This window comes from Triticum urartu, chromosome 4A (assembly GCF_056163025.1).
Source record: "Triticum urartu cultivar PI428250 chromosome 4A, HENAU_Tu73, whole genome shotgun sequence".
NCBI classification, from domain to species: Eukaryota; Viridiplantae; Streptophyta; class Magnoliopsida; order Poales; family Poaceae; genus Triticum; species Triticum urartu.
In genome coordinates, this window is record NC_141876.1 from 527,146,883 (window position 1) to 527,169,536 (window position 22,654).

The window sequence follows — 22,654 nt, forward strand, 5'->3', positions numbered from 1 at the left end:
TACCTGTTCGGCGGCGCGGTTACTACTCAGGCCCACGTCCTCGGAGATTTCCGAACACTCCACCTGAGGTCCGAAGAATGACTTGTACATCTCCTCGTGCGTCAGGCCGAGAAAATTTTGAATGACACGCGGTCCCTCGGGATTGAACTCCCACAGGCGAAGAGGCCGGCGTTTGCAAGGCTGGACTTGACGAACCAGCATAACTTGTACTCCCTCCATTTTTATTTAGTCCGCATATTAGCTTTGGTCAAAGTCAAGCTTTGTAAACTTTGATTAAGTTTATAAACAAAAATGTTAATATATACAATAACAAATCAATACTATTAGATTCATTATTGAATGTACTAACACATCATATAGATTTGTTATGGTAAATGCTTATAATTTTTTCTATAAAGTTGGTCAAACCTTATGAAGTATGACTTCAGTCAAACCTAATATGCAGACTAAATAAAAACGGAGGGAGTATTACCGCAACCAAACTAAAATCTCCATTGAGGAGATCTTGAATGCGGCTTTGCAGTATAGGCACGTTCTTGCCTGGACCCCAGCTCAGACCTCTGCTAATCCATGACATCAGTTGTGGTGGAGGGCCCGAGCGGAAAACAGGGGCGGCCGCCCACTTGGCACTTCTAGGAGCCGTGATGTAGAACCACTCCTGTTGCCACAGTTCAGACACCTCTGGGATGGAACCTTTGGGCCACGGAGCTCCCGTCATCTTGCGTATTGAGGCACCTCCACATGCTGCATGTTGCCCCTCGATCGTCTTCGGCTTTACTTCGAAGGACTTGAGCCATAGGCCAAAGTGAGGGGTAACCCGGAGGAAGGCCTCGCACACGACAATGAATGTCGTGATATGAAGAAAGGAGTCCGGAGCTAGATCATGGAAGTCTAGCCCGTAATAAAACATTAAACCCCTGACGAAAGGATCCAAAGCAAGGCCTAGACCTCGGAGGAGGTGGGAGACGAACACGATGTTCTCGTTGGGTTCAGGGGTGGGGGACGACCTGCCCTCGGGGAGGCAGCCGATGCATAATCTTGGCGGTCAGATATTTGGCCTCCCTCAACTTTTTGATGTCTTCTTCCGAGACGGAGGAAGGCACCCATCGGTCTTGAAGGCTAGATCCGGACATGACTGAAGGTTCGGAGCACCTGACCTGAACTTTGGGCGTTTGAGCTTGAGGTGGGGGAAGGATTCAATTGAGCACGGGAGGGAAAAATAAAAAGCCTTGTCCCTTTATAAAGAGGGTGAATATCAAGCGTCCTCTCCGTGTCCATTTGGACTTGCCTATAATCTAGGAGTCCTAAAAGCGGTTGGGTTACCCACGCCCGTATTGATGAGAATCCCGGAATAAGGGGACACGATCTCTTCTTTAACAAGACGAGCCAAGGAAACCTCCTTGCATGACGCGCTGAGGTGGGATAATAAAACGAATAAAGGCTTGGCCATGGTGTGTCACACTACGGAATACGTCAGCAGATTAGATTTGTGTAAATATTATTCTCTCTATGGCAATATGTGGAAACTTATTTTGCAGAGCCGGACACTATCTTTGTGTTCAAAATCTTCTATGAAGTACTTGGAGGAGAACCCGCCTTGCAATGCCAAAGACAATTTGCGTGCCGGACTCGTCGTCATTGAAGCCTGGTTCAGGGGCTACTGAGGGAGTCCTGGATTAGGGGGTGTTCGGATAGCCGGACTATACCTTCAGCCGGACACTTGGACTATGAAGATACAAGATTGAAGACTTCGTCCCGTGTCCGGAAGGGACTTTCCTTGGCGTGGAAGGCAAGCTTGGCGATACGGATATGCAGATCTCCTACCATTGTAAGCCCGTGTCCGGAGGGTTTTAGTCCGTAGGACAACATACACAACTACAATCATACCATAGGCTAGCTTCTAGGGTTTAGCCTCTCCGATCTCGTGGTAGATCTACTCTTGTACTACCCATATCATCAATATTAATCAAGCAGGACGTAGGGTTTTACCTCCATCGAGAGGGCCCGAACCTGGGTAAGACTTCGTGTCCCTTGCCTCCTGTTACCATCCGGCCTAGACGCACAGTTCGGGACCCCCTACCCAAGATCCGCCGGTTTTGACCCTGACACTCACTTTTATCATTCATTACCTTGCTGTTTTTATTATTTCAGATTACAAATACCTTTATCTACTATCCATATACCACTTGTATCACCATCTCTTCGCCGAACTAGTGCACCTATACAATTTACCATTGTATTGGGTGTGTTGGGGACACAAGAGACTCTTTGTTATTTGGTTGCAGGGTTGCTTGAGAGAGACCATCTTCATCCTATGCCTCCTATGGATTGATAAACCTTAGGTCATCCACTTGAGGGAAATTTGCTACTGTCCTACAAACCTCTGCACTTGGAGGCCCAACAACGTCTACAAGAAGAAGGTTGTGTAGTAGACATCAAGCTCTTTTCTGGCGCCATTGCCGGGGAGGTTAGCACTTGAAGGTATATCTTTAGATCTTGCAATTGAGTATTTTAGTTTCTTGTTTTTATCACTAGTTTAGTTTATAAAAGAAAACTATAAAAAAATGGAGTTGAGTTTGTCTCATATGCTTCACATTTTTAATATCTTTCATGAGTATGATGGAAAGGATAATTGTGCTCAAGTGCTAGAAGAAGAAATCTATAGAATGTTTGGCACTAAATATTTGAATGATGAGCATGATTGCAATGTTGTTAGTATGAATTCCTTGAATATCCATGATGCTAATGATATGCAAAGCCACAAGCTTGGGGAAGCTATGTTTGATGAAGATGATATTTTTTGTCCCCCAAGCTTTGATGAGCAAATTTACTATGATGAAAGCATGCTTCCTATCTATGATGATTATTGTGATGACACGTATGCTTGAAAGAATAATGATAACCATGAAACTTGTCATCTTGATCTTAATTTTCAATCACATGATAGTTATTTTGTTGAGTTTGCTCCCACTATCATTCTTGAGAAGAATTTTGCTTATGTGGAGAGTAATAAATTTTCTATGCTTGTAGATCATGAAAAGAATGCTTTAGGTACTGGTTATATTGTTGAATTCATTCATTATGCTACTGAAAATCATTATGAGGGAGGAATATATGCTTGTAGGAATTGCAATAATATCAAGTTTCCTCTCTATGTGCTTAAAGTTTCGAAGTTATGCTTGTTTTGCCCTCCTATGCTAGTTGATTATTGTTCCCATAAGTTGTTTGCTCACAAAATCCCTATGCATAGGAAGTGGGTTAGGCTTAAATGTGTTATTTATATTCTTCATGATGCTCTCTTTATGTTTCAATTCTTATCCTTTATGTGAGCATCATTGAAATCATCATGCCTAGCTAGGGGCGTTAAACAATAGCGCTTGTTGGGAGGCAACCCAACTTTATTTTTATTCCTTGCTTTTTGTTCCAGTTTAGCAATAAATAATTCATCTAGCCTCTGTTTATATGTGGTTTTATACTTTTAATTAGTATTTGTGCCAAGTAGAACCTTTGGGAAGACTTGGAGAAAGTCTTGTTGATCATGCTGTCAAAAACAGAAACTTTAGCGCTCACGAGAATTGCTGCCATTTTTATTTGGAGAGTGATATTTAGTTAATTCTTTTTCCAGATGATTAATAGATAAATTACTCAGGTCCAGAAATTTATTTGAGAATTTTATGATTTCTAGAAGTATACGTTTGATTCAGATTACTACAGACTGTTCTGTTTTTGACAGATTCTGTTTTTGTGTGTTGTTTACTTATTTTGATGAATATATGGCTACTAAAATAGTTTATAAACCATAGAGAAGTTAGAATACAGTAGGTTTAACACCAATAAATAAAGAATGAGTTCATTACAGTACCTTGAAGTGGTGATTTATTTTCTTATACTAACGGAGCTTACGAGTTTTCTGTTAAGTTTTGTGTTGTGAAGTTTTCAAGTTTTGGGTAAGGATTCGATGGACCATGGAATAAGAAGTGGCAAGAGCCTAAGATTGGGGATGCCTGAGGCACCCCAAGGTAATATTCAAGGATAGCCAAGAGCCTAAGCTTGGGGATGCCCCGGAAGGCATCCCCTCTTTCGTCTTCGTTCATCGGTAACTTTACTTGGAGCTATATTTTTATTTACCACATGATATGTGTTTTGCTTGGAGCATCAATTTATTTTGTTAGGATTTGCTTGCTGTTATTTAGAACAATGGTTTTCATCTTTTATTTCAATAAAAGTGGCATTGATAGCCTTTACTATGCCTATGTTACAAGTATACATGTCGCTGTTTGAAAACGGAAAGTTTACCGCTGTTGCAATAATTCCCTAGAAAAGTAAGAATGTGATAAAATGTTGAAATCTTTTGAATATTAATCTCTGATAAATTTACTACAGTGGGAATTTTATTTAATAATCTTTGGAGCTAGGGAAGTATGGATGTTGCAGCATTCTTTACAGACTATCCTGTTTAGGCAGATTGCTGTTATGTTTGCATTGTTTACATATGGTTGCTTTTTTAATGATTCTATTTGAGGATAGGAATATTAAATATTCAGAGGCATTTTGTATGCAATGTTGAATAATAATTTTAGTGATTTGCTACAGTAGAGTATGATAAGGTTTTTGCAATGGTTTATACTAACTTATCTCACGAGTCCTTGTTGAGTTTTGTGTGCATGAAGCTTTTGAGATTTAGGGAGACCGTGATATGAGAGGAATTAAGGAGAAACAAAAGCTCAAGATTGGGGATGCCCAAGGAACCCCAAGATAATATTTCAAGAAGTCTCACGCATCTAAGCTTGGGGATGCCCCGGTTGGCATCCCACCTTTCTTGTTCAACAACTATCGGTTAGTATCGGTTGATCCTAAGTTTTTGCTTCTTCACATGATGTTTGCCATTCTTAGAATATCATTTTCTTTTGCTTTGATTGCTGTTTGAATAAAATACCAAGATCTGAAATTATTTAATGTTAGAGAGTCTTCACATAGTTGCATAATTATTCAACTACTCATTGATCTTCACTTATATCTTTCGGAGTAGTTTGTTATTTTCTCTAGTGCTTCACTTATATCTTTTAGAGCATGGTGGTAGTTTTATTTTGAATAAATAGGTGAACTCTCATGCTTCACTTAGATTATTTTGAGAGTCTTAAATAGCATGGTAATTTTCTTAAAATCCTAATATGCTAGGTATAGAAGATTAGTAAAAACTTTCATATAAAGTATTGAATACTAAGAGAAGTTTGATGCTTGATGATTGTTTTGAGATATGGAGGTAATAATATCAAAGTCGTGCTAGTTGAGTAGTTGTGAAATTGAGAAATGCTTGTTTTGAAGTTTGCAAGTCCTGTAGCATGCACGTATGGTAAACGTTGTGTAACAAATTTGAAACATGAGGTGTTATTTGATTGTCCTCCTTATGAGTGGCGGTCGGGGACGAGCGATGGTCTTTTCCTACCAATCTATCCCCCTAGGAGCATGCGCGTAGTACCGAGGTTTTTGATGATTTGTAGATTTTTGCAATAAGTATGTGAGTTCTTTATGACTAATGTTGAGTCCATGGATTATACGCACTCTCACCCTTCCATCCTTGCTAGCCTCTTCGGTACCGTGCATTGCCCTTTCTCACATTGAGAGTTGGCGCGAACTTCGCCGGTGCATCCAAACCCCGTGATATGATACGCTCTTTCACACATAAACCTCCTTATATCTTCCTCAAAACAGCCACCATACCTACCTATTATGGCATTTCCATAGCCATTCCGAGTTATATTGCCATGCAACTTTCCACCATTCCGTTCATCATAACACATTCATCATTGTCATATTGCTTAGCATGATCATGTAGTTGACATAGTATTTGTGGCAAAGCCACCATTCATAATTCTTTCATACATGTCACTCTTGGTTCATTGCATATCCCGGTACACCGCCGGAGGCATTCATATAGAGTCATCTTTGTTCTAGTATCGAGTTGTAATCATTGAGTTGTAAATAAATAGAAGTGTGATGATCATCATTATTAGAGCATTGTCCCAAGTGAGGAATAAAAAAGAGAAAGGCCATAAAAAGAGAAGGCCCAAAAAAAGAGAAAGGCCATAAAAAAGAGAAGGCCCCCAAAAAGAGAAAGGCCATAAAAAAGAGAAGGCCCAAAAAAATGAGAGAAAAAGGGAGAAGGGACAATGTTACTATCCTTTTACCACACTTGTGCTTCAAAGTAGCACCATGATCTTCATAGTAGAGAGTCTCTCATGTTATCACTTTCATATACTAGTGGGAATTTTTCATTATAGAACTTGGCTTGTATATTCCAACAATGGGCCTCCTCAAGTGCCCTAGGTCTTCGTGAGCAATCAAGTTGGATGCACACCCACTAGTTTCTTTTGTTGAGCTCTCATACATTTATAGCTCTAGTGCATCCGTTGCATGGCAATCCCTACTCCTTGCATTAACATCAATCGGTGGGCATCTCCATAGCCCATTGGTTAGCCTCATTGATGTGAGACTTTCTCCTTTTTGTCTTCTCCACATAACCCCCCTCATTATATTCTATTCCACCCATAGTGCTATGTCCATGGCTCACGCTCATATATTGCGTGAAAGTTTATGAGTTTGAGATTACTAAAGTATGGCTTGGCTTATCATCGGGGTTGTGCATGATGAGAGCATTCTTGTGTGACAAAAATGAAACATGATTAAACTATATGATTTTGTAGGGATGAACTTTCTTTGGCCATGTTATTTTGAGAAGACATAATTGCTTAGTTAGTATGCTTGAAGTACTATCATTTTTATGTCAATATGAACTTTTGTCTTAAATCTTTTGGATCTGAATATTCATGCCACAATTAAGAAGAATCACATTGAAATTATGCCAAGTAGCACTCCGCATCAAAAATTCTGTTTTTATCATTTACCTACTCGAGGACGAGCAGGAATTAAGCTTGGGGATGCTTGATACGTCTCCAACGTATCTATAATTTTTGATTGCTCCATGCTATATTATCTACTGTTTTGGACTATATTAGGCTTTATTATACACTTTTATATCATTTTTGGGACTAACCTATTAACCCAGAGCCTAGTGCCAGTTTCTATTTTTACCCTGTTTTAGGGTTTCGAAGAAAAGGGAAACTTCACAGAACTCTTTTTTGGAAGGAAAGAAGCCCAGAAGACTTGGAGTGCACGTCGGGGGATCTGCGAGGAGGTCACGAGGCACGGGGGCGTGCCCACCCCCCTCGCGCCCTCCACCCTCGTGAGCCCCTTGTGGCCCCCCTGACGTACTTCTTCCGCCTATATATCTCCATATACCCTAAAAACATCCGGGAGCACAATAGATCAGGAGTTCCGCCGCCAGAAGCCTCCGTAGCCACCGAAAGCCAATCTAGACCCGTTATGGCACCCTGCCGGAGGGGGAAATCCCTCTCCGGTGGCCATCTTCATCATCCCGATGCTCTCCATGACAAGGAGGGAGTAGTTCTCCCTCGGGGCTGAGGGTATGTACCAGTAGCTATGTGTTTGATCTCTCTCTCTCTCTCGTGTTCTTGAGGTGATACGATCTTGATGTATCACGAGCTTTGCTATTATATTTGGATCCTATGATGTTTCTTCCCCCTCTACTCTCTTGTAATGGATTGAGTTTCCCCTTTGAAGTAATCTTATCGGATTGAGTCTTTAAAGATTTGAGAACACTTGATGTATGTCTTGCTGTGCGTATCTGTGGTGACAATGGGATATCACATGATTCACTTGATGTATGTTTTTGTGATCAACTTGCGGGTTCCGCCCATGAACCTATGCATAGGGGTTGGCACACGTTTTCGCCATGATTCTCCGGTAGAAACATTGGGCCACTCTTTGAAGTTCTATGTGTTGGTTGAATAGATGAATCTGAGATTGTGTGATGCATATCGTGTAATCATACCGACGGATACTTGAGGTGACATTGGAGTATCTAGGTGACATTAGGGTTTTGGTTGATTTGTGTCTTAAGGTGTTATTCTAGTACGAACTCTAGGGCTGTTTGTGACACTTATAGGAATAGCCCAACGGATTGATTGGAAAGAGTAACTTTGAGGTGGTTTCGTACCCTACCATAATCTCTTCGTTCGTTCTCCGCTATTAGTGACTTTGGAGTGACTCTTTGTTGCATGTTGAGGGATAGTTTTATGATCCAATTATGTTAGTATTGTTGAGAGGACTTACACTAGTGAAAGTATGAACCCTAGGCCTTATTTCCTATCATTGCAATACCGTTTACGCTCACTTTTATCATTCGTTACCTTGCTGTTTTTATTATTTCATATTACAAATACCTTTATCTACTATCCATATACCACTTGTATCACCATCTCTTCGCCGAACTAGTGCACCTATACAATTTACCATTGTATTGGGTGTGTTGGGGACACAAGAGACTCTTTGTTATTTGGTTGCAGGGTTGCTTGAGAGAGACCATCTTCATCCTACGTCTCCTATAGATTGATAAACCTTAGGTCATCCACTTGAGGGAAATTTGCTACTGTCCTACAAACCTCTGCACTTAGAGGCCCAACAACGTCTACAAGAAGAAGGTTGTGTAGTAGACATCACCCGCCGACAGGGGCCGTCTGAGCGACGCGGGTGGCGAGGGCAGCCCGGCGCTCGGCGCGGGCGCGGCATGCGTCCACCATGGAGACGATGAAGCGACGTGACGCGGAGCGACGGAAGGGAAGCTTCGGCGTACCCCTACCTGGCGCGCCAAATGTCGGATCACGGGTTCCGGCAAAACCCTTAAGGTTCAAACATTGGGGTGCGCGCGAAGATCTCCCCCCTACCGATTCACGTCCTAACTCGGCTAAGGTCTTACGAACTAACTCGATGAACTTGCAACACAGAGGACACAAGATTTATACTGGTTCGGGCCACCGTTGTGGTGTAATACCCTACTCCAATGTGGTGGTGGTGGATTGCCTCTCGGGCTGAGGATGAACAATACAAAGGGAAGAACAACCTCCTGAGGTTGAGGTGTTCTTGTGCTTGGCGAACTTGTGCGTGTGTGGATTCGATTCACCCTCCATCCCCTAGCTATGGTGGTGGCTAGCCCTATTTATAGAGGCCCTGGTCCTCTCCCCAAATATTGAGCGGGAAGGGAGCCAACAACGGCCAATTTGAAAGGGAGAGCTAGTACAGCTTATCCTAACAAAAGCAGGCTTCGCCTGCCAAAGGCTCTGGTGGTGACGCCGTCTTGGGCTCCATGGTGACCTCCGTCTTGCTGTCCTTCTGGTATTGGTCTTGTTGCACTGATATGGAAACCTTTGCTTGATGCCTTGGTACTCCGAGCCTGCGCCTGCTTCCTTAGCACCAAAGAGGAAATAAGGATGCTGCACGCGCTGGCGCCCGCCTGGCCTTGGTCGTCATGGCTCACGTCACTAGAACCTCGCGAGGTTTGTCGTGCCTTGATCTCTCCGCCCCTCGCGAGCCTGCCTGGTGAGGCCACTTCTGAGGAGGTCTTGTGCCGTCCACCTCGCGAGGCTTGGCCCCTCACGAGGGTCTTTAATGTCTTGTTGATGAAGATGGGTCGTACGGGCCCGCTCGTAGAGCCATGCCGTGGGCCGCAGGCAGGCAAGTCTGGGGACCCCCGTTCCTAGAACGGCGACAAAAAGCATGATGCAAAATGGACGTATCAGTGGGCGTGTGGATGTGGGGACCGGGGGCTGCCTGGCGGAGCTCCTCTCGACTGGAGCTGGTGGAGAGCTAGGTGGCTATGGTGGGCAAGGTTGGCCTTTTGCGGCTGCCCGGGTGGCCAGAGAGTTGTCGGCTGCCTTTGGTGTCCCCATGGGCATCTAAACGACCAGATCTAATGTGCCAGTCTTCGCTCCTCTTGGTGGTGTTGTCCAGCAGTTGGCCGGAGGCACCGCCGGACCCTTGGCCATCTTTTTGCCGACGTTGAGCCAGGGTTTGTGGGTTGTTTGGGGAGACGTCCATGCGTTATGGCGTTAGTGTAAGGGTGGTGGCGGGGCTCCTAGTCAGTGGTGGTGGACGATGTCCGGCGGTGCGCAAGTATTGGGGGCTGACTTGGTCTGTGCTGGCGCAATTCTTCGCGTTATGGTCCTCTTGCTTGCTACCGGTTGGTGGCGTTGGTCTGGGTTTCACTCTTTGGGCACGATTGTATCATCGTTCGGATCGGCGACGTTGATCTCAGATTTAGCGCCGCTCAAGCGGGCCTTGCAGCAGCCATCGGTAGTCACTCGGCTATCCACCGAGACGGGCAGGGGATGCAGGTGTGGGTGCTCCCTATGGTGGGGACGCCGACCCAAGCTCGGTGATTGATGCCAGGCTGGAGGTGAAAGGTGGTGCCTTTTACTTCTACTATTGGGGTTGGGTGGTCGTGATGGTGATGGTTGGCGGTGCATAGGGGCATGGATGCCGAGGCGGTGGTCCTGGATGACGGGCTCCACGGTTGGCTTTCCGGAAGGCCTAGAGGTGGTTGCACCTTTTGGTCTTGTGGGCGGCAAGGAGTGTAGTAGTAGGAGGAGGCCCTAGTCTACCCTAGCAGTGCCCAGATCTAGTGTGGATGAGTCGACCCTCATCGTGATGGTGATTGAGACACCTCCTTTAGTGGTGGCGAGTGTCCGAGCGAAGGCTTTGCGTTTCTGACACTAGCGCCGGTGGCGCCTGTGGGTGTCGCGTGCTTCTTGAAGACGTTGTCATGGACCTCGTCCGTGTGCCAGAGCGTCGGGTGAAAGCTCTAGTCCGTGGTTGGACTCGACAGCGGCGACACTTCGCGCCATCACCTTCTTGAGGAGGTTGCCGTGGTGCTCGGGTGTCTTTGGTTGGGCCCGACTTGGTGTTGGGTTTGTTCTAGTTTCATGTTTTTTATGTGCTTTGTAAGTGTGTCTCCCCACTATATTATATCATTCGGCCGTGTACTTTATCGTGTGGTTGCTTTATATATAAAGCTGGGCGAAAGCTTTGAGGAGGAAGTTCTCATCATCGACATTCCGCCTTGTGAGAGTAAGGCAACATATAAAGCGGGGCGAAAGCTTTGAGGAGGAAGTTCTCATCATTAACATTCCGCCTTGTGAGAGTGAGGACGGGGGAGCAGGAGCAAGGTGGGGCGGGGATAGTCGTGCAAGCTCAAGGCGGGGCGAGGAGGTGCTCGAGAAGGAAGCGAGAGGCGGTGGAGGGGTGTAGGCCCAGGGAGGTCAACCGGGTCCCGTTTAATACCGTTTAAACCACTATATAATCTACCGTTTAAAATTTTGTTTTTCTTTCCGAGAAAATAAACTATGAAGCTAGGTGAAGCTAATTAAACGGGACTTGCGGACATCGTTTATTTGCCATTTACATCTAACCCTCGCTCTGGAGGCGGTGCGATAGACCGGGCGAGAGAGAAGAATCAGTCCGCCGGGTCGGATTCATCCCAAAATCGTGTCTTTTCTTTTCTTCGAAACCCTAAACTGCGTGCCTAAACGGTTAAGAACGCTGGAGTCCGCCGCCGCGGAAGCTTTAACTTGCACAAATATAACAAGCCGCCAGCCTACAACGACTTTCCATACACCACGCGTGCACTGACGGCGGCGTTCCGGCAGCCTGGTTACCAGCCTCCTCAGCCATGCACGTCGACCCGCCGCCACCAGCAGCTAACTCGCACCCGCCGGCGCCGGAGCCGTCCGGCTGGACGCGGCAGAAGGACAAGCTGCTGGAGCTGCTGCTCCCTCGCATGTACCCGCAATGGGATCGCATCGCCGAGCACCTCGGCGGCAAGACTCCGGACGAGGCGCGCCGGCGGCACGAGTCCTTGGTCGCCGAGCTGCGGCGCGTGCTTGAGGCGCCAGGGGTGGAGACGCCGCCCGAGTGGGGTTCGCGGCAGCCTGCTGGGCGTGCGCTGACCGGCCGCGAGCCGGCGGTAGCCGCCGTCGGCCATGGTGAGCGGACCGGTGGAAAGGAGGATGCTGGCGCACCGGCAGACGGCGAGGCGGCGTCGGCAAGGGCCGGGGGTGGGGTTGGAGAGGGCGCTGGGGCGCCGGCGCGCTCGGCTGGCGGCGATATGCTGGGAGGGACACGGAAACGTGGAAGGAAAACGAAGGACTCTGCCCACGAGAAAAACAGGGCCGTGCCATGGACCCCAGACGAGCACAGGTACGTAACCGGTCGTGCTACGAGACCTATAATCTTTCTGTCCCAAAATAAATGTCTCAATTTTATCTTAGTATAACTTTTTTATTAAAATTAGTATAAAGTTAAGACATTTATTTTGACACGAAGGAGTATTTCGTAGTTGTCTTGTTAGTTTTTTTATTATGGAATTGCTTTTGAGTTGGACCTGAATATCCAACGAACTTCGGATTTTTAAGCATGACAAGTCAAACGTTTTTTATGACAAATTATGTTCGTCCAGAATGAACATTTTAGTTAACGAGCATGGTGTCCTAGTTCATTTTTTGTCAGAAAATAACGTGCTATCGAATTAAATTTGCCATCATTGCGTCAATATAAATTGCCATGAGAAAGTTTAATTTGACATGCCTAAATCTGACATGAAATTTTAGCATTTCCATTTTAATTAGTTTGGACTCTTAGATGTTGTTTCATCATTAGTTTTGAATTCTTGGCACACGAATCAAACGATGGAATTACCCACGCCCCCGACCAATGCTGATCACCTGATTATCCGCAGGCTGTTCTTGGCGGGGATCAGAGAACACGGCGTAGGCAAGTGGCAGAAGCTGGCCCGGGAGTTCGTGCCGACGAGGAACGCGTCCCAGATCGCGAGCCACTACCAAAAGTACAACATCAGGCAGGAGAAGCTACGCCGCAACGAGTGCAAGCGGCCGAGCATCCATGACATCAACGACGACGACGCACCGAGCCCTGCCGGCGAGCAGTCAGCTGCAGCTGCAGGCGAAGCTGGAGGTGGATGCTGAGTCGTCAGGTGGGGACCACGGCCGTCTCCAGGAATTTGAGGCCCCGGGACAAAATGCAAAACACGGTCCTAAACTTTGAAAATTGTATATTTTTTCGGAAAATATTCTGATATATTCATCAAACATTACAGCAGTACAAAGAATACAAAAGGTAATAGAAATTATATCCATGTCCATAAAGCCGAAGAAGCGCCACCGGCATCGCCCTCCTTCACTGAACCCGGGCAAACTTTATTGTAGTATAGATAGTCGGAAAGTCGTTGTGCCAAGATCCTAAAGAAACCAGCGCACCAAAACAGATACACGAAAACAGACTAACGAAGACTGGATCCAAATAGATCCACGAACACAAAAGACCGGATCATTTTGCTTCAAGGATACCTGATGCTTTCTCTGGTTTACCTGCTAGTACTGGGTTGGCTTTATCTTCAGACAAAGACATGACTAGTTTTGCTTAACCTGACTAGTTGATGTACTAAAAGAAGTTCCTATGGTTTTAATCATGTGTAGTTGCTTAATTTTCTTAAACTGAGACTGTACAAGAAGTCCAGAAAGATGTCAGTCAATTAATGTAATTACTGAATATTGTACTCCCTCCGTCCCACGTCTCATAATATAAGAGCATTTCTGACACTAGTATAATGTCAAAAACGCTCTTATATTATGCGGCGGAGGGACTAGCTTCGTACGCTGTTTGGTTTCATTCAATCTGAAATGGAATGGGGGGAAACCCCTTTTATTCAAAAACAACAATAATTTGGTTTTCTATAAACAAGTTTGACTTGGAAAACCCAGAACTTCAATTAGGAGGAAGTAATAATAATTTGGAGGCGTCCATCACTATGACACTTCCGAGTTGGAATCATGTTCAGTCAACTAGCATATCGATTTTTACTGATTCTCGGATGCAGTTAACCAAGATATAAAATAGGACGATGCATGCAGCAGCCCAATGTCCGGATATATCAGAAAGTTTACCAACTGTTGGCAAATTCAGAGAGGTTAGTATGGACTACTGAGGATTGCGACAAAACAAATAAAACTGTAATATACAATTTACTTCAAAAGTTACTAGGATAGCCAAAACTCAGCAGACCACTGAACACAAACACATGGTGGCTAATTGGCCATGGCTGCACTTGGCCGATGTACATGCCACCATGCGCCTGAAGACAAACACACGCAGACTCTGCTACAATTTCTAAATCCAAGGTCCCCAGACAGTAGTATTACGGCTTGCAACAAGGTCCAGCTAGCAATAACATCATATTACAGTCCTTGATCAGAAGCCGAAGAAACCAAGCTCGGTCGCCCTTTCCTTCTCGAAAGTCTCGAAGTATTGGTATATGATGGTGACAGCGAGCAGTATACCGGTTCCTGAACCGATTGCACCCATGAAATCAGCTAGGACTGTCAACGCGCCAATGCACACTCCTCCAAATGCAGCAGCAGTGGGGATGTATCTGTTCAACTCCCTCTCCAAGTTTGACTCGCGATGGCCTGGCATCACCATTTGTTGTTCCTGTTCAGTTGCCAAAATTAGAAGCTTTTTCAGTCAGCTCTTGCATTCATGTGCAAAACCAACTACAGGCAGTACATCACTGCATATAACAGTTTTAGTTAACTAGTAGCTACAAATGGTAGATATCGATGCCCCTAGCATATAACTGAAACTTCTAGGCTCAGAAGGCAAATAATAATGGTTCACTTAGCACATCTTGTACCAAAACACTAGATGCACAAAAATAATGGCATTTTGTAAACTATGTCGCTCAGAAATATTCTTTCCAACAAAGTCCCTTGGAGACTAATCTTAGTGGTGCAACAATCTATCTACCATCACAAAAAAATGATCCATCTAAAAATCAGCTGTACATTCTACATTTGGTGTACTTCAAATGTATCAAATGATAAAACTAGATGATGCTCATCCAAACAACATGTTCTACTGTTCAGACTTCAGAACAGTACAGTGTAACACCATAGATGAAAATATTTACTGAGACAATCTTACAAACCAATAAATGACAGATACAGATCCTGCATCATAGAGGACTAAAGGCAAGGGTTGTCATGTAATTTCTCATGGCATCCTATTAGGTATAAGTAAAACTACAGAATGACATCAATCAGTAACATTTTGAATAAATTTTAGAACTACAATTTACAATGGAACACAGCCAGGAACAGTAAGTAGTAGATGGAAGAACTTTACTTCCACCTGTTTAACGGGTAGGACATATGCCAAAACATAATTAAAACTATATGCAACTAGAATTTGCAACTATATGCTATATGTACAAAGAGCATTTACCTTGAGCTGCCTAGCAACATCCCTCGCCGATGAACCAGAAACTTCGATCCATGTCTTTGAGAAGAGAGCGCAAGCTGACAGCATGAAGACCACATAGAACAGCGCATGGAATGGATTTGCGACAACATCAGCCAAACTGCACGGTTTCCAACATGTTCAGATAAGTATATCAAGAACAGTGTGTGTTGTGACGGAGTAAAAGAGACCAAAAGCATGATAAGAACAGGTTAATGTAAAAAAAAACTAGTTATCCACCTTGATGGGGCAGTTACATAGTATGCAAGACCACCAACGGGAATAGAATGGCCTGAATACTCAGATTCCTTCCATATACCGAGAAGGTTAACCAGGAAGTTGCCACTGAACTTCTTGTAAAGAAGCTGCAATAGCAATAAAAAACGTGTTAGCACTTTCACATACATACAGCAATTTAGAACAAAAGCACTGGAATCAACATTAGTACCTGAGATATAAAGTAGAGGTTGGTAATCAGCGCAGAGTGCAGGATGATGGGCATATTCGATGTGTAAAACAGTTTAATTGGATATGAACCCTGCTGCCCACGGGCATTCCTTGATCTCACTGGAAGCACAACACGGAAGCCTTGGAAATAGATAACAATGAGGAAGACCAGGACAGTAGCAAGTAAGTTGGTCACGTTTGGAAGATTCTGGCGGTAGAAAGCCTCACGTAGGGCACGGACTTTGTCAGTTCTGGTAATCAACAGATGGAACAATCCAATGACAGCCCCTTCAAATTCAGCACCACGTCCGCTGTTGATGGTTGTGGGGCTAAACGCCTTCCAGATGATATTCTCACTGTATGACAAAAGTTTACCATGAGCCAATGAATCACAGAGCAATATTTGAATGACCAAAGTGAAATAAAATTCAGTAAGGTTACCAGATGTTGGTAGCGATGAATAGAGAAATGCCAGAACCCAAACCATATCCTTTCTGGAGAAGTTCATCCAGACAGATGACAATGATGCCAGCAAAGAAAAGCTGAAGTATAATGAGAATAGCATTCCCTGTTCCTAGTTGGCTTACACTGCCATACATTCCAGACAAGACATATGCCACAGCTTCTCCAATAGCAATCAGGATACCAAGCAACTTTTGTGCACCATTCCTGAGTAAGAAAAAGGTACTATGCATCAGAGGACCATCATCGGATACAGGAAACAAGAGCAAGGGATCTTTTAATTATTCCCGTTTCTTATTCCTTGAATAGATGTTAAGACTTTTCACTGATCAGATTATTGGAACAGAATCAATCAACATGTACACAACAAGGAGATATTGCCATTTTAGTACTTACAGAAGTGCACGATCCTCTCTCACACTGTTGTCAACTTCAATGATCTTTGATCCTACCAGAAGTTGCATCACCATTCCAGATGTCACAATTGGAGTGATACCCAGCTCCATAACAGTACCACGGTTTGATGCAAGAATAGCACGCAACCAGTAGAAAGGGTCAGCTCCAGTAGTTGAATGGATGCCATAGAGCGGGAGCTGGCTGCACACTAGGAAAATGAAGAGGGAAATAACGGTGTAGATGAGTTTCTCTCTGAATGGAATTCTCCTATCAGCACTCTGTACTTCCGGTAAGAAACCCAGAAAGGGCCTCACAAGATGCAGCACTCTAAAGCCGCCAGCCATGGTCCTGTGTTGACGAAAAGAAAAATAAATCAACATTTCTCGATGCAAACAGAAAACTGAAGTACAAAGTAACCTGGAAAACTGTACGAAACCCTCAACTTGGTAGAACTAATATAGCACACCACAGGCAAAGGCAACAACTGATTATAATTTAAGTTAAGAAGGGTCTATTTGACTGGAACACGAGTGAAGCTACCAACATTGTAATAACATCTTACATTCAGGGTACAGTAAGCCTAAAATTCAAGAGAAAACACAAACAGAGTTCAGTACAAATCAGCACATGAGTGTTGCTTCAAAATGTGCAGGCAGGATCCTATGTTCGCTACATCAAATAATCATAATTCTACATCACGGTTAATAGGGCGAGCGAAACAAAATGCCCACTGCCTCATACGAGCAACGCGGGCTAGAACCAATCTGCACGAAATAAAGCCTATGATTCGCAAATATCTGAATCATTTTCCTGCCCATCTCAGTAACATACAGAGATGAATCACACGCCGAATAATTGATCGGAGAAAACTACTAGTAGCTAGCCACTGTAACTCTCACCAATGGAAACCTAACAGCTCAGATTGATGTTATGATGACTACTGTGCACGCAATGATCGTCAGCCTAGATCCTACCTTCCCAATCCCGACGAAGAAGAAAAGGCCGGATGCCAGACAAATTTAGCTAGCACCACTACCGTGTAAACACTCGTTCCATGCCACCGGACCAGCTGCATCTCCCATCATGCAGCTAATCGATGCGAAATCGCAATTCTAACGAGCAACGGCCGAATCTGAAACTCTGAAACTGCAGGCTGGAGATCCAGGCGGGAGAGGGGAGGCGAGGAGGCATTAGCAAGCGGCCTTACCTGGCCGACGGGAGACCCGACGCCGAGGGGAGAGGAAGGCTGTTCGCCGCCGCCGCCGCCGCCGCCGCGGTTGACGAGGGGGCGTGAGACCCAAGGCCGAGGAAGGAGGGAGGGAGATGCCGAGGAACACGAGACGAGAGTGCAGGAAGAGGAGCGCGTGGGTTTTAGAGGGAGACGCACGGGAGCAGCAGGTGGGGGCGCGAGGCGGGACAGAGGGCCGTTGGCACTCGGGGCCGTCGGATCGGGAGCAGACGCCTCGGATGGGGTCCTGTGACGTGGAGCAGGTAGTAGGACTAACAGAAAGCTCGCTATGCGTCTTGGGCGAGGACAAGGGTGTGGAAAAGGCACGCTTTAAGGTTGGGGGATGACATGGCGGCCTGACCCAGTTGTTTTGTGCTCCACGTGGCTAGGCACATTTGTCTGTGCAGCAATGCTACACCTACGAAAAGGTTTTTACGTACCTTACGTATGGGGTGATTTAGCTGTCTTTGATTAGACATTAGCGGAGGCTGGGGCCTACCCTAAGAATCAGGGGGGAGTGTTTAGTTAGATGGAATGGAAGTTTACGTAAGTCACGTAACAGCTGTACGTAGGTCTAGCATTTTCGATGCTACACCTACGTACAACTTCTACGCAACGTACGTAATCCCATTCCCCACTAATCAAACTGCCCCCCTAATTTTAAGAGTGGGCCCGCGTCCCCAACTAATGGCCAATAAAAATCTGGCAAATCAGCTCATACGTAAGATACGTAACAAACATTACGTAGGTATAGCATTGCTCCTACTTTAATACTCCCAACAATTTAACAAATTTGTTATGTTTGAAGTGAAAATTAAATGCCGCATGCTAGGCGTCGGTCGCACCGGTCCAAATTTGGGCCGGCCACTGCACAGCCACTCGATTAAGCGAAACACAACCGTCTGATCTGGTTCCCGCATCATCTACTTTCCTTTGCCCCTCGCCTTCTTGTGCGGCGGCACCAGGTTGAATGCCCGACCATGGTTGTAGCATTCGTCGTCGCTGGCCATCGTCCATGGTTGTAACATCTGTCAAAGGGCTTGTAGCTCCTTAGCACGTCGGTTGCAACCCTCGTCACGTTTCCAGCCAAAAAAGATGTTCGCTGCGGTTGTAGAGAAAAAAATCTAGGGAAGACGATGCTTGATAGACGCATGATCCTTGTGGATCAAACATGACGCGACGGGCCTAAGACTCGCCTGATCAGTAATACACAAACATTTACCAAAGTAAATACCTAGTGCAAGCACGATTGCCTAATTTAGGGCCTATACATCTGCGGACACATTTGCGGGCAGTGCACAGGCATCCCATATTTTCTCTTCCGCAACTGTCGTCCTCAAATATCCGCCCCCAAGTCTATACAAATGCATGTAACATGAGGGACTTCACAATCGGTAGCCACGACCGCATCCTCGGAGGTGCGAGCACAAGCACCCTGCGCTGCCCGGGAGTAGCAGGGGCTGTCAATGCTGGGCCCAAATGATCGCCTTGCCGCCTGACAGGGGAAGGCGTGGGCCGACGCGATGCTGTAGTTGCCCCTTCAGGGCGTCAAGGATGTCGTTAAGGAGGAGCTCCTGCCCCTGTCCATCTGCGAGTGGCGGAGAGCAATGTGGATCGTGAGTTCCTTGTAGTCCGACGAGGATGAGCTGTAGTCCTCCCTGGCAAGCACCGCCCAGTCGATCTCATCGGATTCGCTGTCGGATCTATTATGGGCCATGGTGGAGGAGAGGGGGAGGAAGGGGAGACGGATAGTGGAGTGGAGTGGTTGAGAGAGTGGGTGTTTGACTAGGATTTACCTTCTGGGTAGGATATTTATGGGGACAAGATGGGGACAACGTGAGGCAAAGGCGCTTTCTCATCTTGTAGACCTGAAATGAAGGGGTACCCCTGGAAGAGATTCGGTAGAGCATGTGGCTACGGACCACGGTGTTGAGGGTTCGATTCCCTCTTCGAGCCAACGTGGGCTGGTCTAATGTGGCGGTGGCGTCCGGTCCGCTCCATATCTAGCCCAGATATGGGATGGGCATGGGGGTGCCGGCCAGCCCAGACGTTTGGGCTGACTATTCATGGTCTGACTGGGTGGCGCTTTTCTATCTAGTCAATGACCGCACAGGCCGCCCGAACGTTTGTGACAGATAAGGGCCTGGTTGTAGATGATCTTGGGGCATCTACAATGGTGCTATCTTAGTAGTGACACGTAAAATAAGTAAATGTTAAGATGGGGTAAAGAGAAATCACAAGATTTTTTTCTTCTCTTAGTTAAAAGATAATCTCTTAGAAGCAAATCTCCCATCATATTTTAGAAATAAGTACATTTTTAAGAATAAGTATGACAAGATTAAGAGACAATCCATTGTACACCATTTTTTCGCAATCTCTAGATAATGCGCGGGATTTAAGACGGTTGTGGTGGTCTAGCCAGCCCAGATTCAAGCATCACCTCTACCATTAATTTAGGCATAGTTCCTCTTTTATTCAACTTATTTTTAAGTCTGTCTAATCATTTTAACCGATGATAGAAGTGGGTATATATACTCAGATGGAAGTGCACATGTCAGAGAGCCAAATAATCATAGGCCAGTGATAGGCGCCGGTGATGAAGCTATGTACCTAGAGTAGGATCATAGGCCTAACCTAGACTACCTCCCCAAGGACTTCACCCTAAAGCCAGCAGCATTCAAAGGGTACCATCATCCACTCGACCAGAGACATTCCACTCGGAAGAATCAATGTCACTCGGCCGGCACAGAAGTCACTCGACAAACAAAAGATCTGAAGCCACTCTACACAGCTACGGTCGGGCGTTTACTCATAGCCTTAACTACCATTTATAGCACTTTAATACGAACGTTACCTGTAACACTCCACCTTTATGTACATTGAACCCCGCATAACGGAGGGGAGCTGGGGTCCTGGCGCACTCTATATAAGCCACCCCCTCCTCCAGGACAGGGGTTTGCATCTTTTGTAAACACACACACACGCATATAATCCAGTCGACCGCCTTAGGGCATTGAGATGTAGGGCTGTTACTTCCTCCAAGAAGGGCATGAACTCGTAAACTTATGTGTACAACTACTCCATAGCTAGGATCTTGCCTCCTCATACCTACCCCCATTCTATTGTCAGTCTTAGAACCACGACAGTTGGCGCCCACCATGGGGCAGGTGTCTTAGCAGTTTGTTGGAGAAGTTGCGATTTTTTTGATTCCCGTCATCATGGTTTCCGGCGGAGGATTGGCTGAAGGCCGCGAGATCCATCTCGGCGTGCTTAGCTTCATCGCCGACGACTCCGCTTGGCTCCACTCGACGTCGAGGCTCTCCCCGTCCGCGGGGCGACGCACTTCCGCGCATACGTCCGCGGCGTCCTTCTTCGGCAGCCGTCGACTCAGTATCAGTCGGCTCCTATGGCGACCTCACTTTTCGTTGCTCGCCGGCGCCAGCGATCCAGTCGATCACGGCTTCAATGGTGGGTGAGGCATGTGGTGGCCCGCCAATCGGCCACCCCACAAATCGCGGCGATCGAGCTTGATGAAACTCTCTACGGCATGTTCGATCTGTCGACTGGCTCCGTTGAGACTGCATCCAAGTGCGACAGCAGCGACCCCGCGGCGGAAGTTTTGATGGTCAATGGACCACGCAGTCCTCCTGGCTTCACCTGTGAAGACGGTGGCGATGGCGTCGGCGACCCATCACATGCCCATGAGGAGTACCGCCCCGAACCCCTCGCTTCGCAGCGGAGGGAAGAGCTCCGCCACCGTAACATGGATGCGCTTCACACTCCTACCGTTGGAGAAACCCTCGAGGCCCAGGCCTTGGAGGAGGCGCGCCTGGCCAATTTGGCTGAGCGCGCTCAACTGGAGAACCTCCAGTGTGCCCTCGACGAGCGTGCCCGGCAGCAGATTCCTGAATCCAGTCAATGACAACTTTTTCCGCCTCCGACTCAGGTATACCGAACTCATATCCAGAATCTCACAGTTGCAGCTCGAATAGCATAGTCAATTCGACCTTCCCAGTCAGAAGCTGGCCGAGGTTTGATGCAGATCCGGGCTTTGCTCCGGGCAGCGGGAGAGCAGAATACAACAGTATCTCAGTCGCGGAATAGGATCCATAGCAGATCTGTGATGGTAGATGCTGTCCAATCTGCTCAAAGCCCAAGATCGCCTCCACGGCGTGAGGAACGTGGGCACCAGCAAGATCAGTACAAGAACCGTGAGCAGTATGATCATCGATTCGACCACGATGACCATCGTCGAGTGCCCATGCCTCCTCCGAGGAGTGGGTCATACGTGCCTCGGCGGCAAGATGACAGGCGCTCCCACAGCGGCTAACGAGAATTCCAGTCGACCCCAGAGAGCCAGGCTTTGATGCAAGATTTATCCTCGTTCAAGGTCTGGTTGATAGGAACAAGGCTCACAGAGAAGGCCACGATAGAGATCATCCGACTGGAAGCAGGGTGCATGTTTCAGGACCCGAGTGTTTCAGCAGAGCCATCAGAGCAGCAGTGATTCCTCCCAACTTCAGGTTGGCGACTAGAGTCAGCAAGTTCACCGACGAGTCCAAGCCAGACACTTGGCTTGAGGACTACGAGTGGCTGTGCAGATTGGTGGCGGCAATGATGATGTGGCTATGAAGCACCTCCCCTTGATGTTGGAGGGCTCAGCCAGAGCGTGGTTGAATCAGTTGGCTCCTGGCAGTATATATAGTTGGGAGGAACTTGCTTGAGTGTTTGTTAGGACCTTTTAAGGCATTTGCAAAAGGTCGGCAGGGTTGACAGAATTGCAGTGTTGTGTCCAGAAACCGAACGAAACCTTGAGGGATTATATCCAGAGATGGATCACGTTGCACCATACAATGGAGAATGTATCAGATCACCAAGTAATTTGTGCCTTCAAGG

General features: G+C 46.3%; 2 protein-coding genes across 2 annotated transcripts; one reads left to right on the plus strand and one right to left on the minus strand.

Annotated features, from left to right (window-relative positions):
• Window positions 1-11,406: 11,406 nt before the first annotated feature.
• LOC147976402 (transcription factor DIVARICATA-like) lies at window positions 11,407-13,019 on the plus strand. The gene is made up of 2 exons (XM_087519768.1): window positions 11,407-12,111; window positions 12,650-13,019. Exons 1-2 carry the CDS (start codon window positions 11,585-11,587, stop codon window positions 12,894-12,896), a joined length of 774 nt encoding a protein of 257 aa, XP_087375894.1. The 5' UTR covers window positions 11,407-11,584; the 3' UTR covers window positions 12,897-13,019.
• An 899-nt stretch (window positions 13,020-13,918) lies between these two features.
• On the minus strand, window positions 13,919-17,893 carry LOC147976403 (uncharacterized). Its single transcript, XM_087518771.1, has 7 exons — window positions 17,738-17,893; window positions 16,531-16,878; window positions 16,114-16,341; window positions 15,674-16,028; window positions 15,466-15,590; window positions 15,211-15,346; window positions 13,919-14,418 (listed from the first exon to the last, which is right to left on the minus strand). Exons 2-7 carry the CDS (start codon window positions 16,872-16,874, stop codon window positions 14,179-14,181), a joined length of 1,428 nt encoding a protein of 475 aa, XP_087374897.1. The 5' UTR covers window positions 16,875-16,878; window positions 17,738-17,893; the 3' UTR covers window positions 13,919-14,178.
• Window positions 17,894-22,654: the final 4,761 nt, after the last annotated feature.

What these genes read in the sequence shown, in the direction of transcription:
- LOC147976403 (XM_087518771.1), bottom strand. Translation starts at nt 16,874, where the DNA reads ATGGCTGGCGGCTTTAGAGTGCTGCATCTTGTGAGGCCCTTTCTGGGT. An exon ending in AGAGAGGATCGTGCACTTCT is followed by an intron (nt 16,342 to 16,530) that starts GTAAGTACTAAA and finishes TTTCTTACTCAG; the next exon opens with GAATGGTGCACAAAAGTTGC. An exon ending in ACCTCTACTTTATATCTCAG is followed by an intron (nt 15,591 to 15,673) that starts GTACTAATGTTG and finishes TTGCTATTGCAG; the next exon opens with CTTCTTTACAAGAAGTTCAG.
- LOC147976402 (XM_087519768.1), top strand. Translation starts at nt 11,585, where the DNA reads ATGCACGTCGACCCGCCGCCACCAGCAGCTAACTCGCACCCGCCGGCG. An exon ending in TGGACCCCAGACGAGCACAG is followed by an intron (nt 12,112 to 12,649) that starts GTACGTAACCGG and finishes GATTATCCGCAG; the next exon opens with GCTGTTCTTGGCGGGGATCA.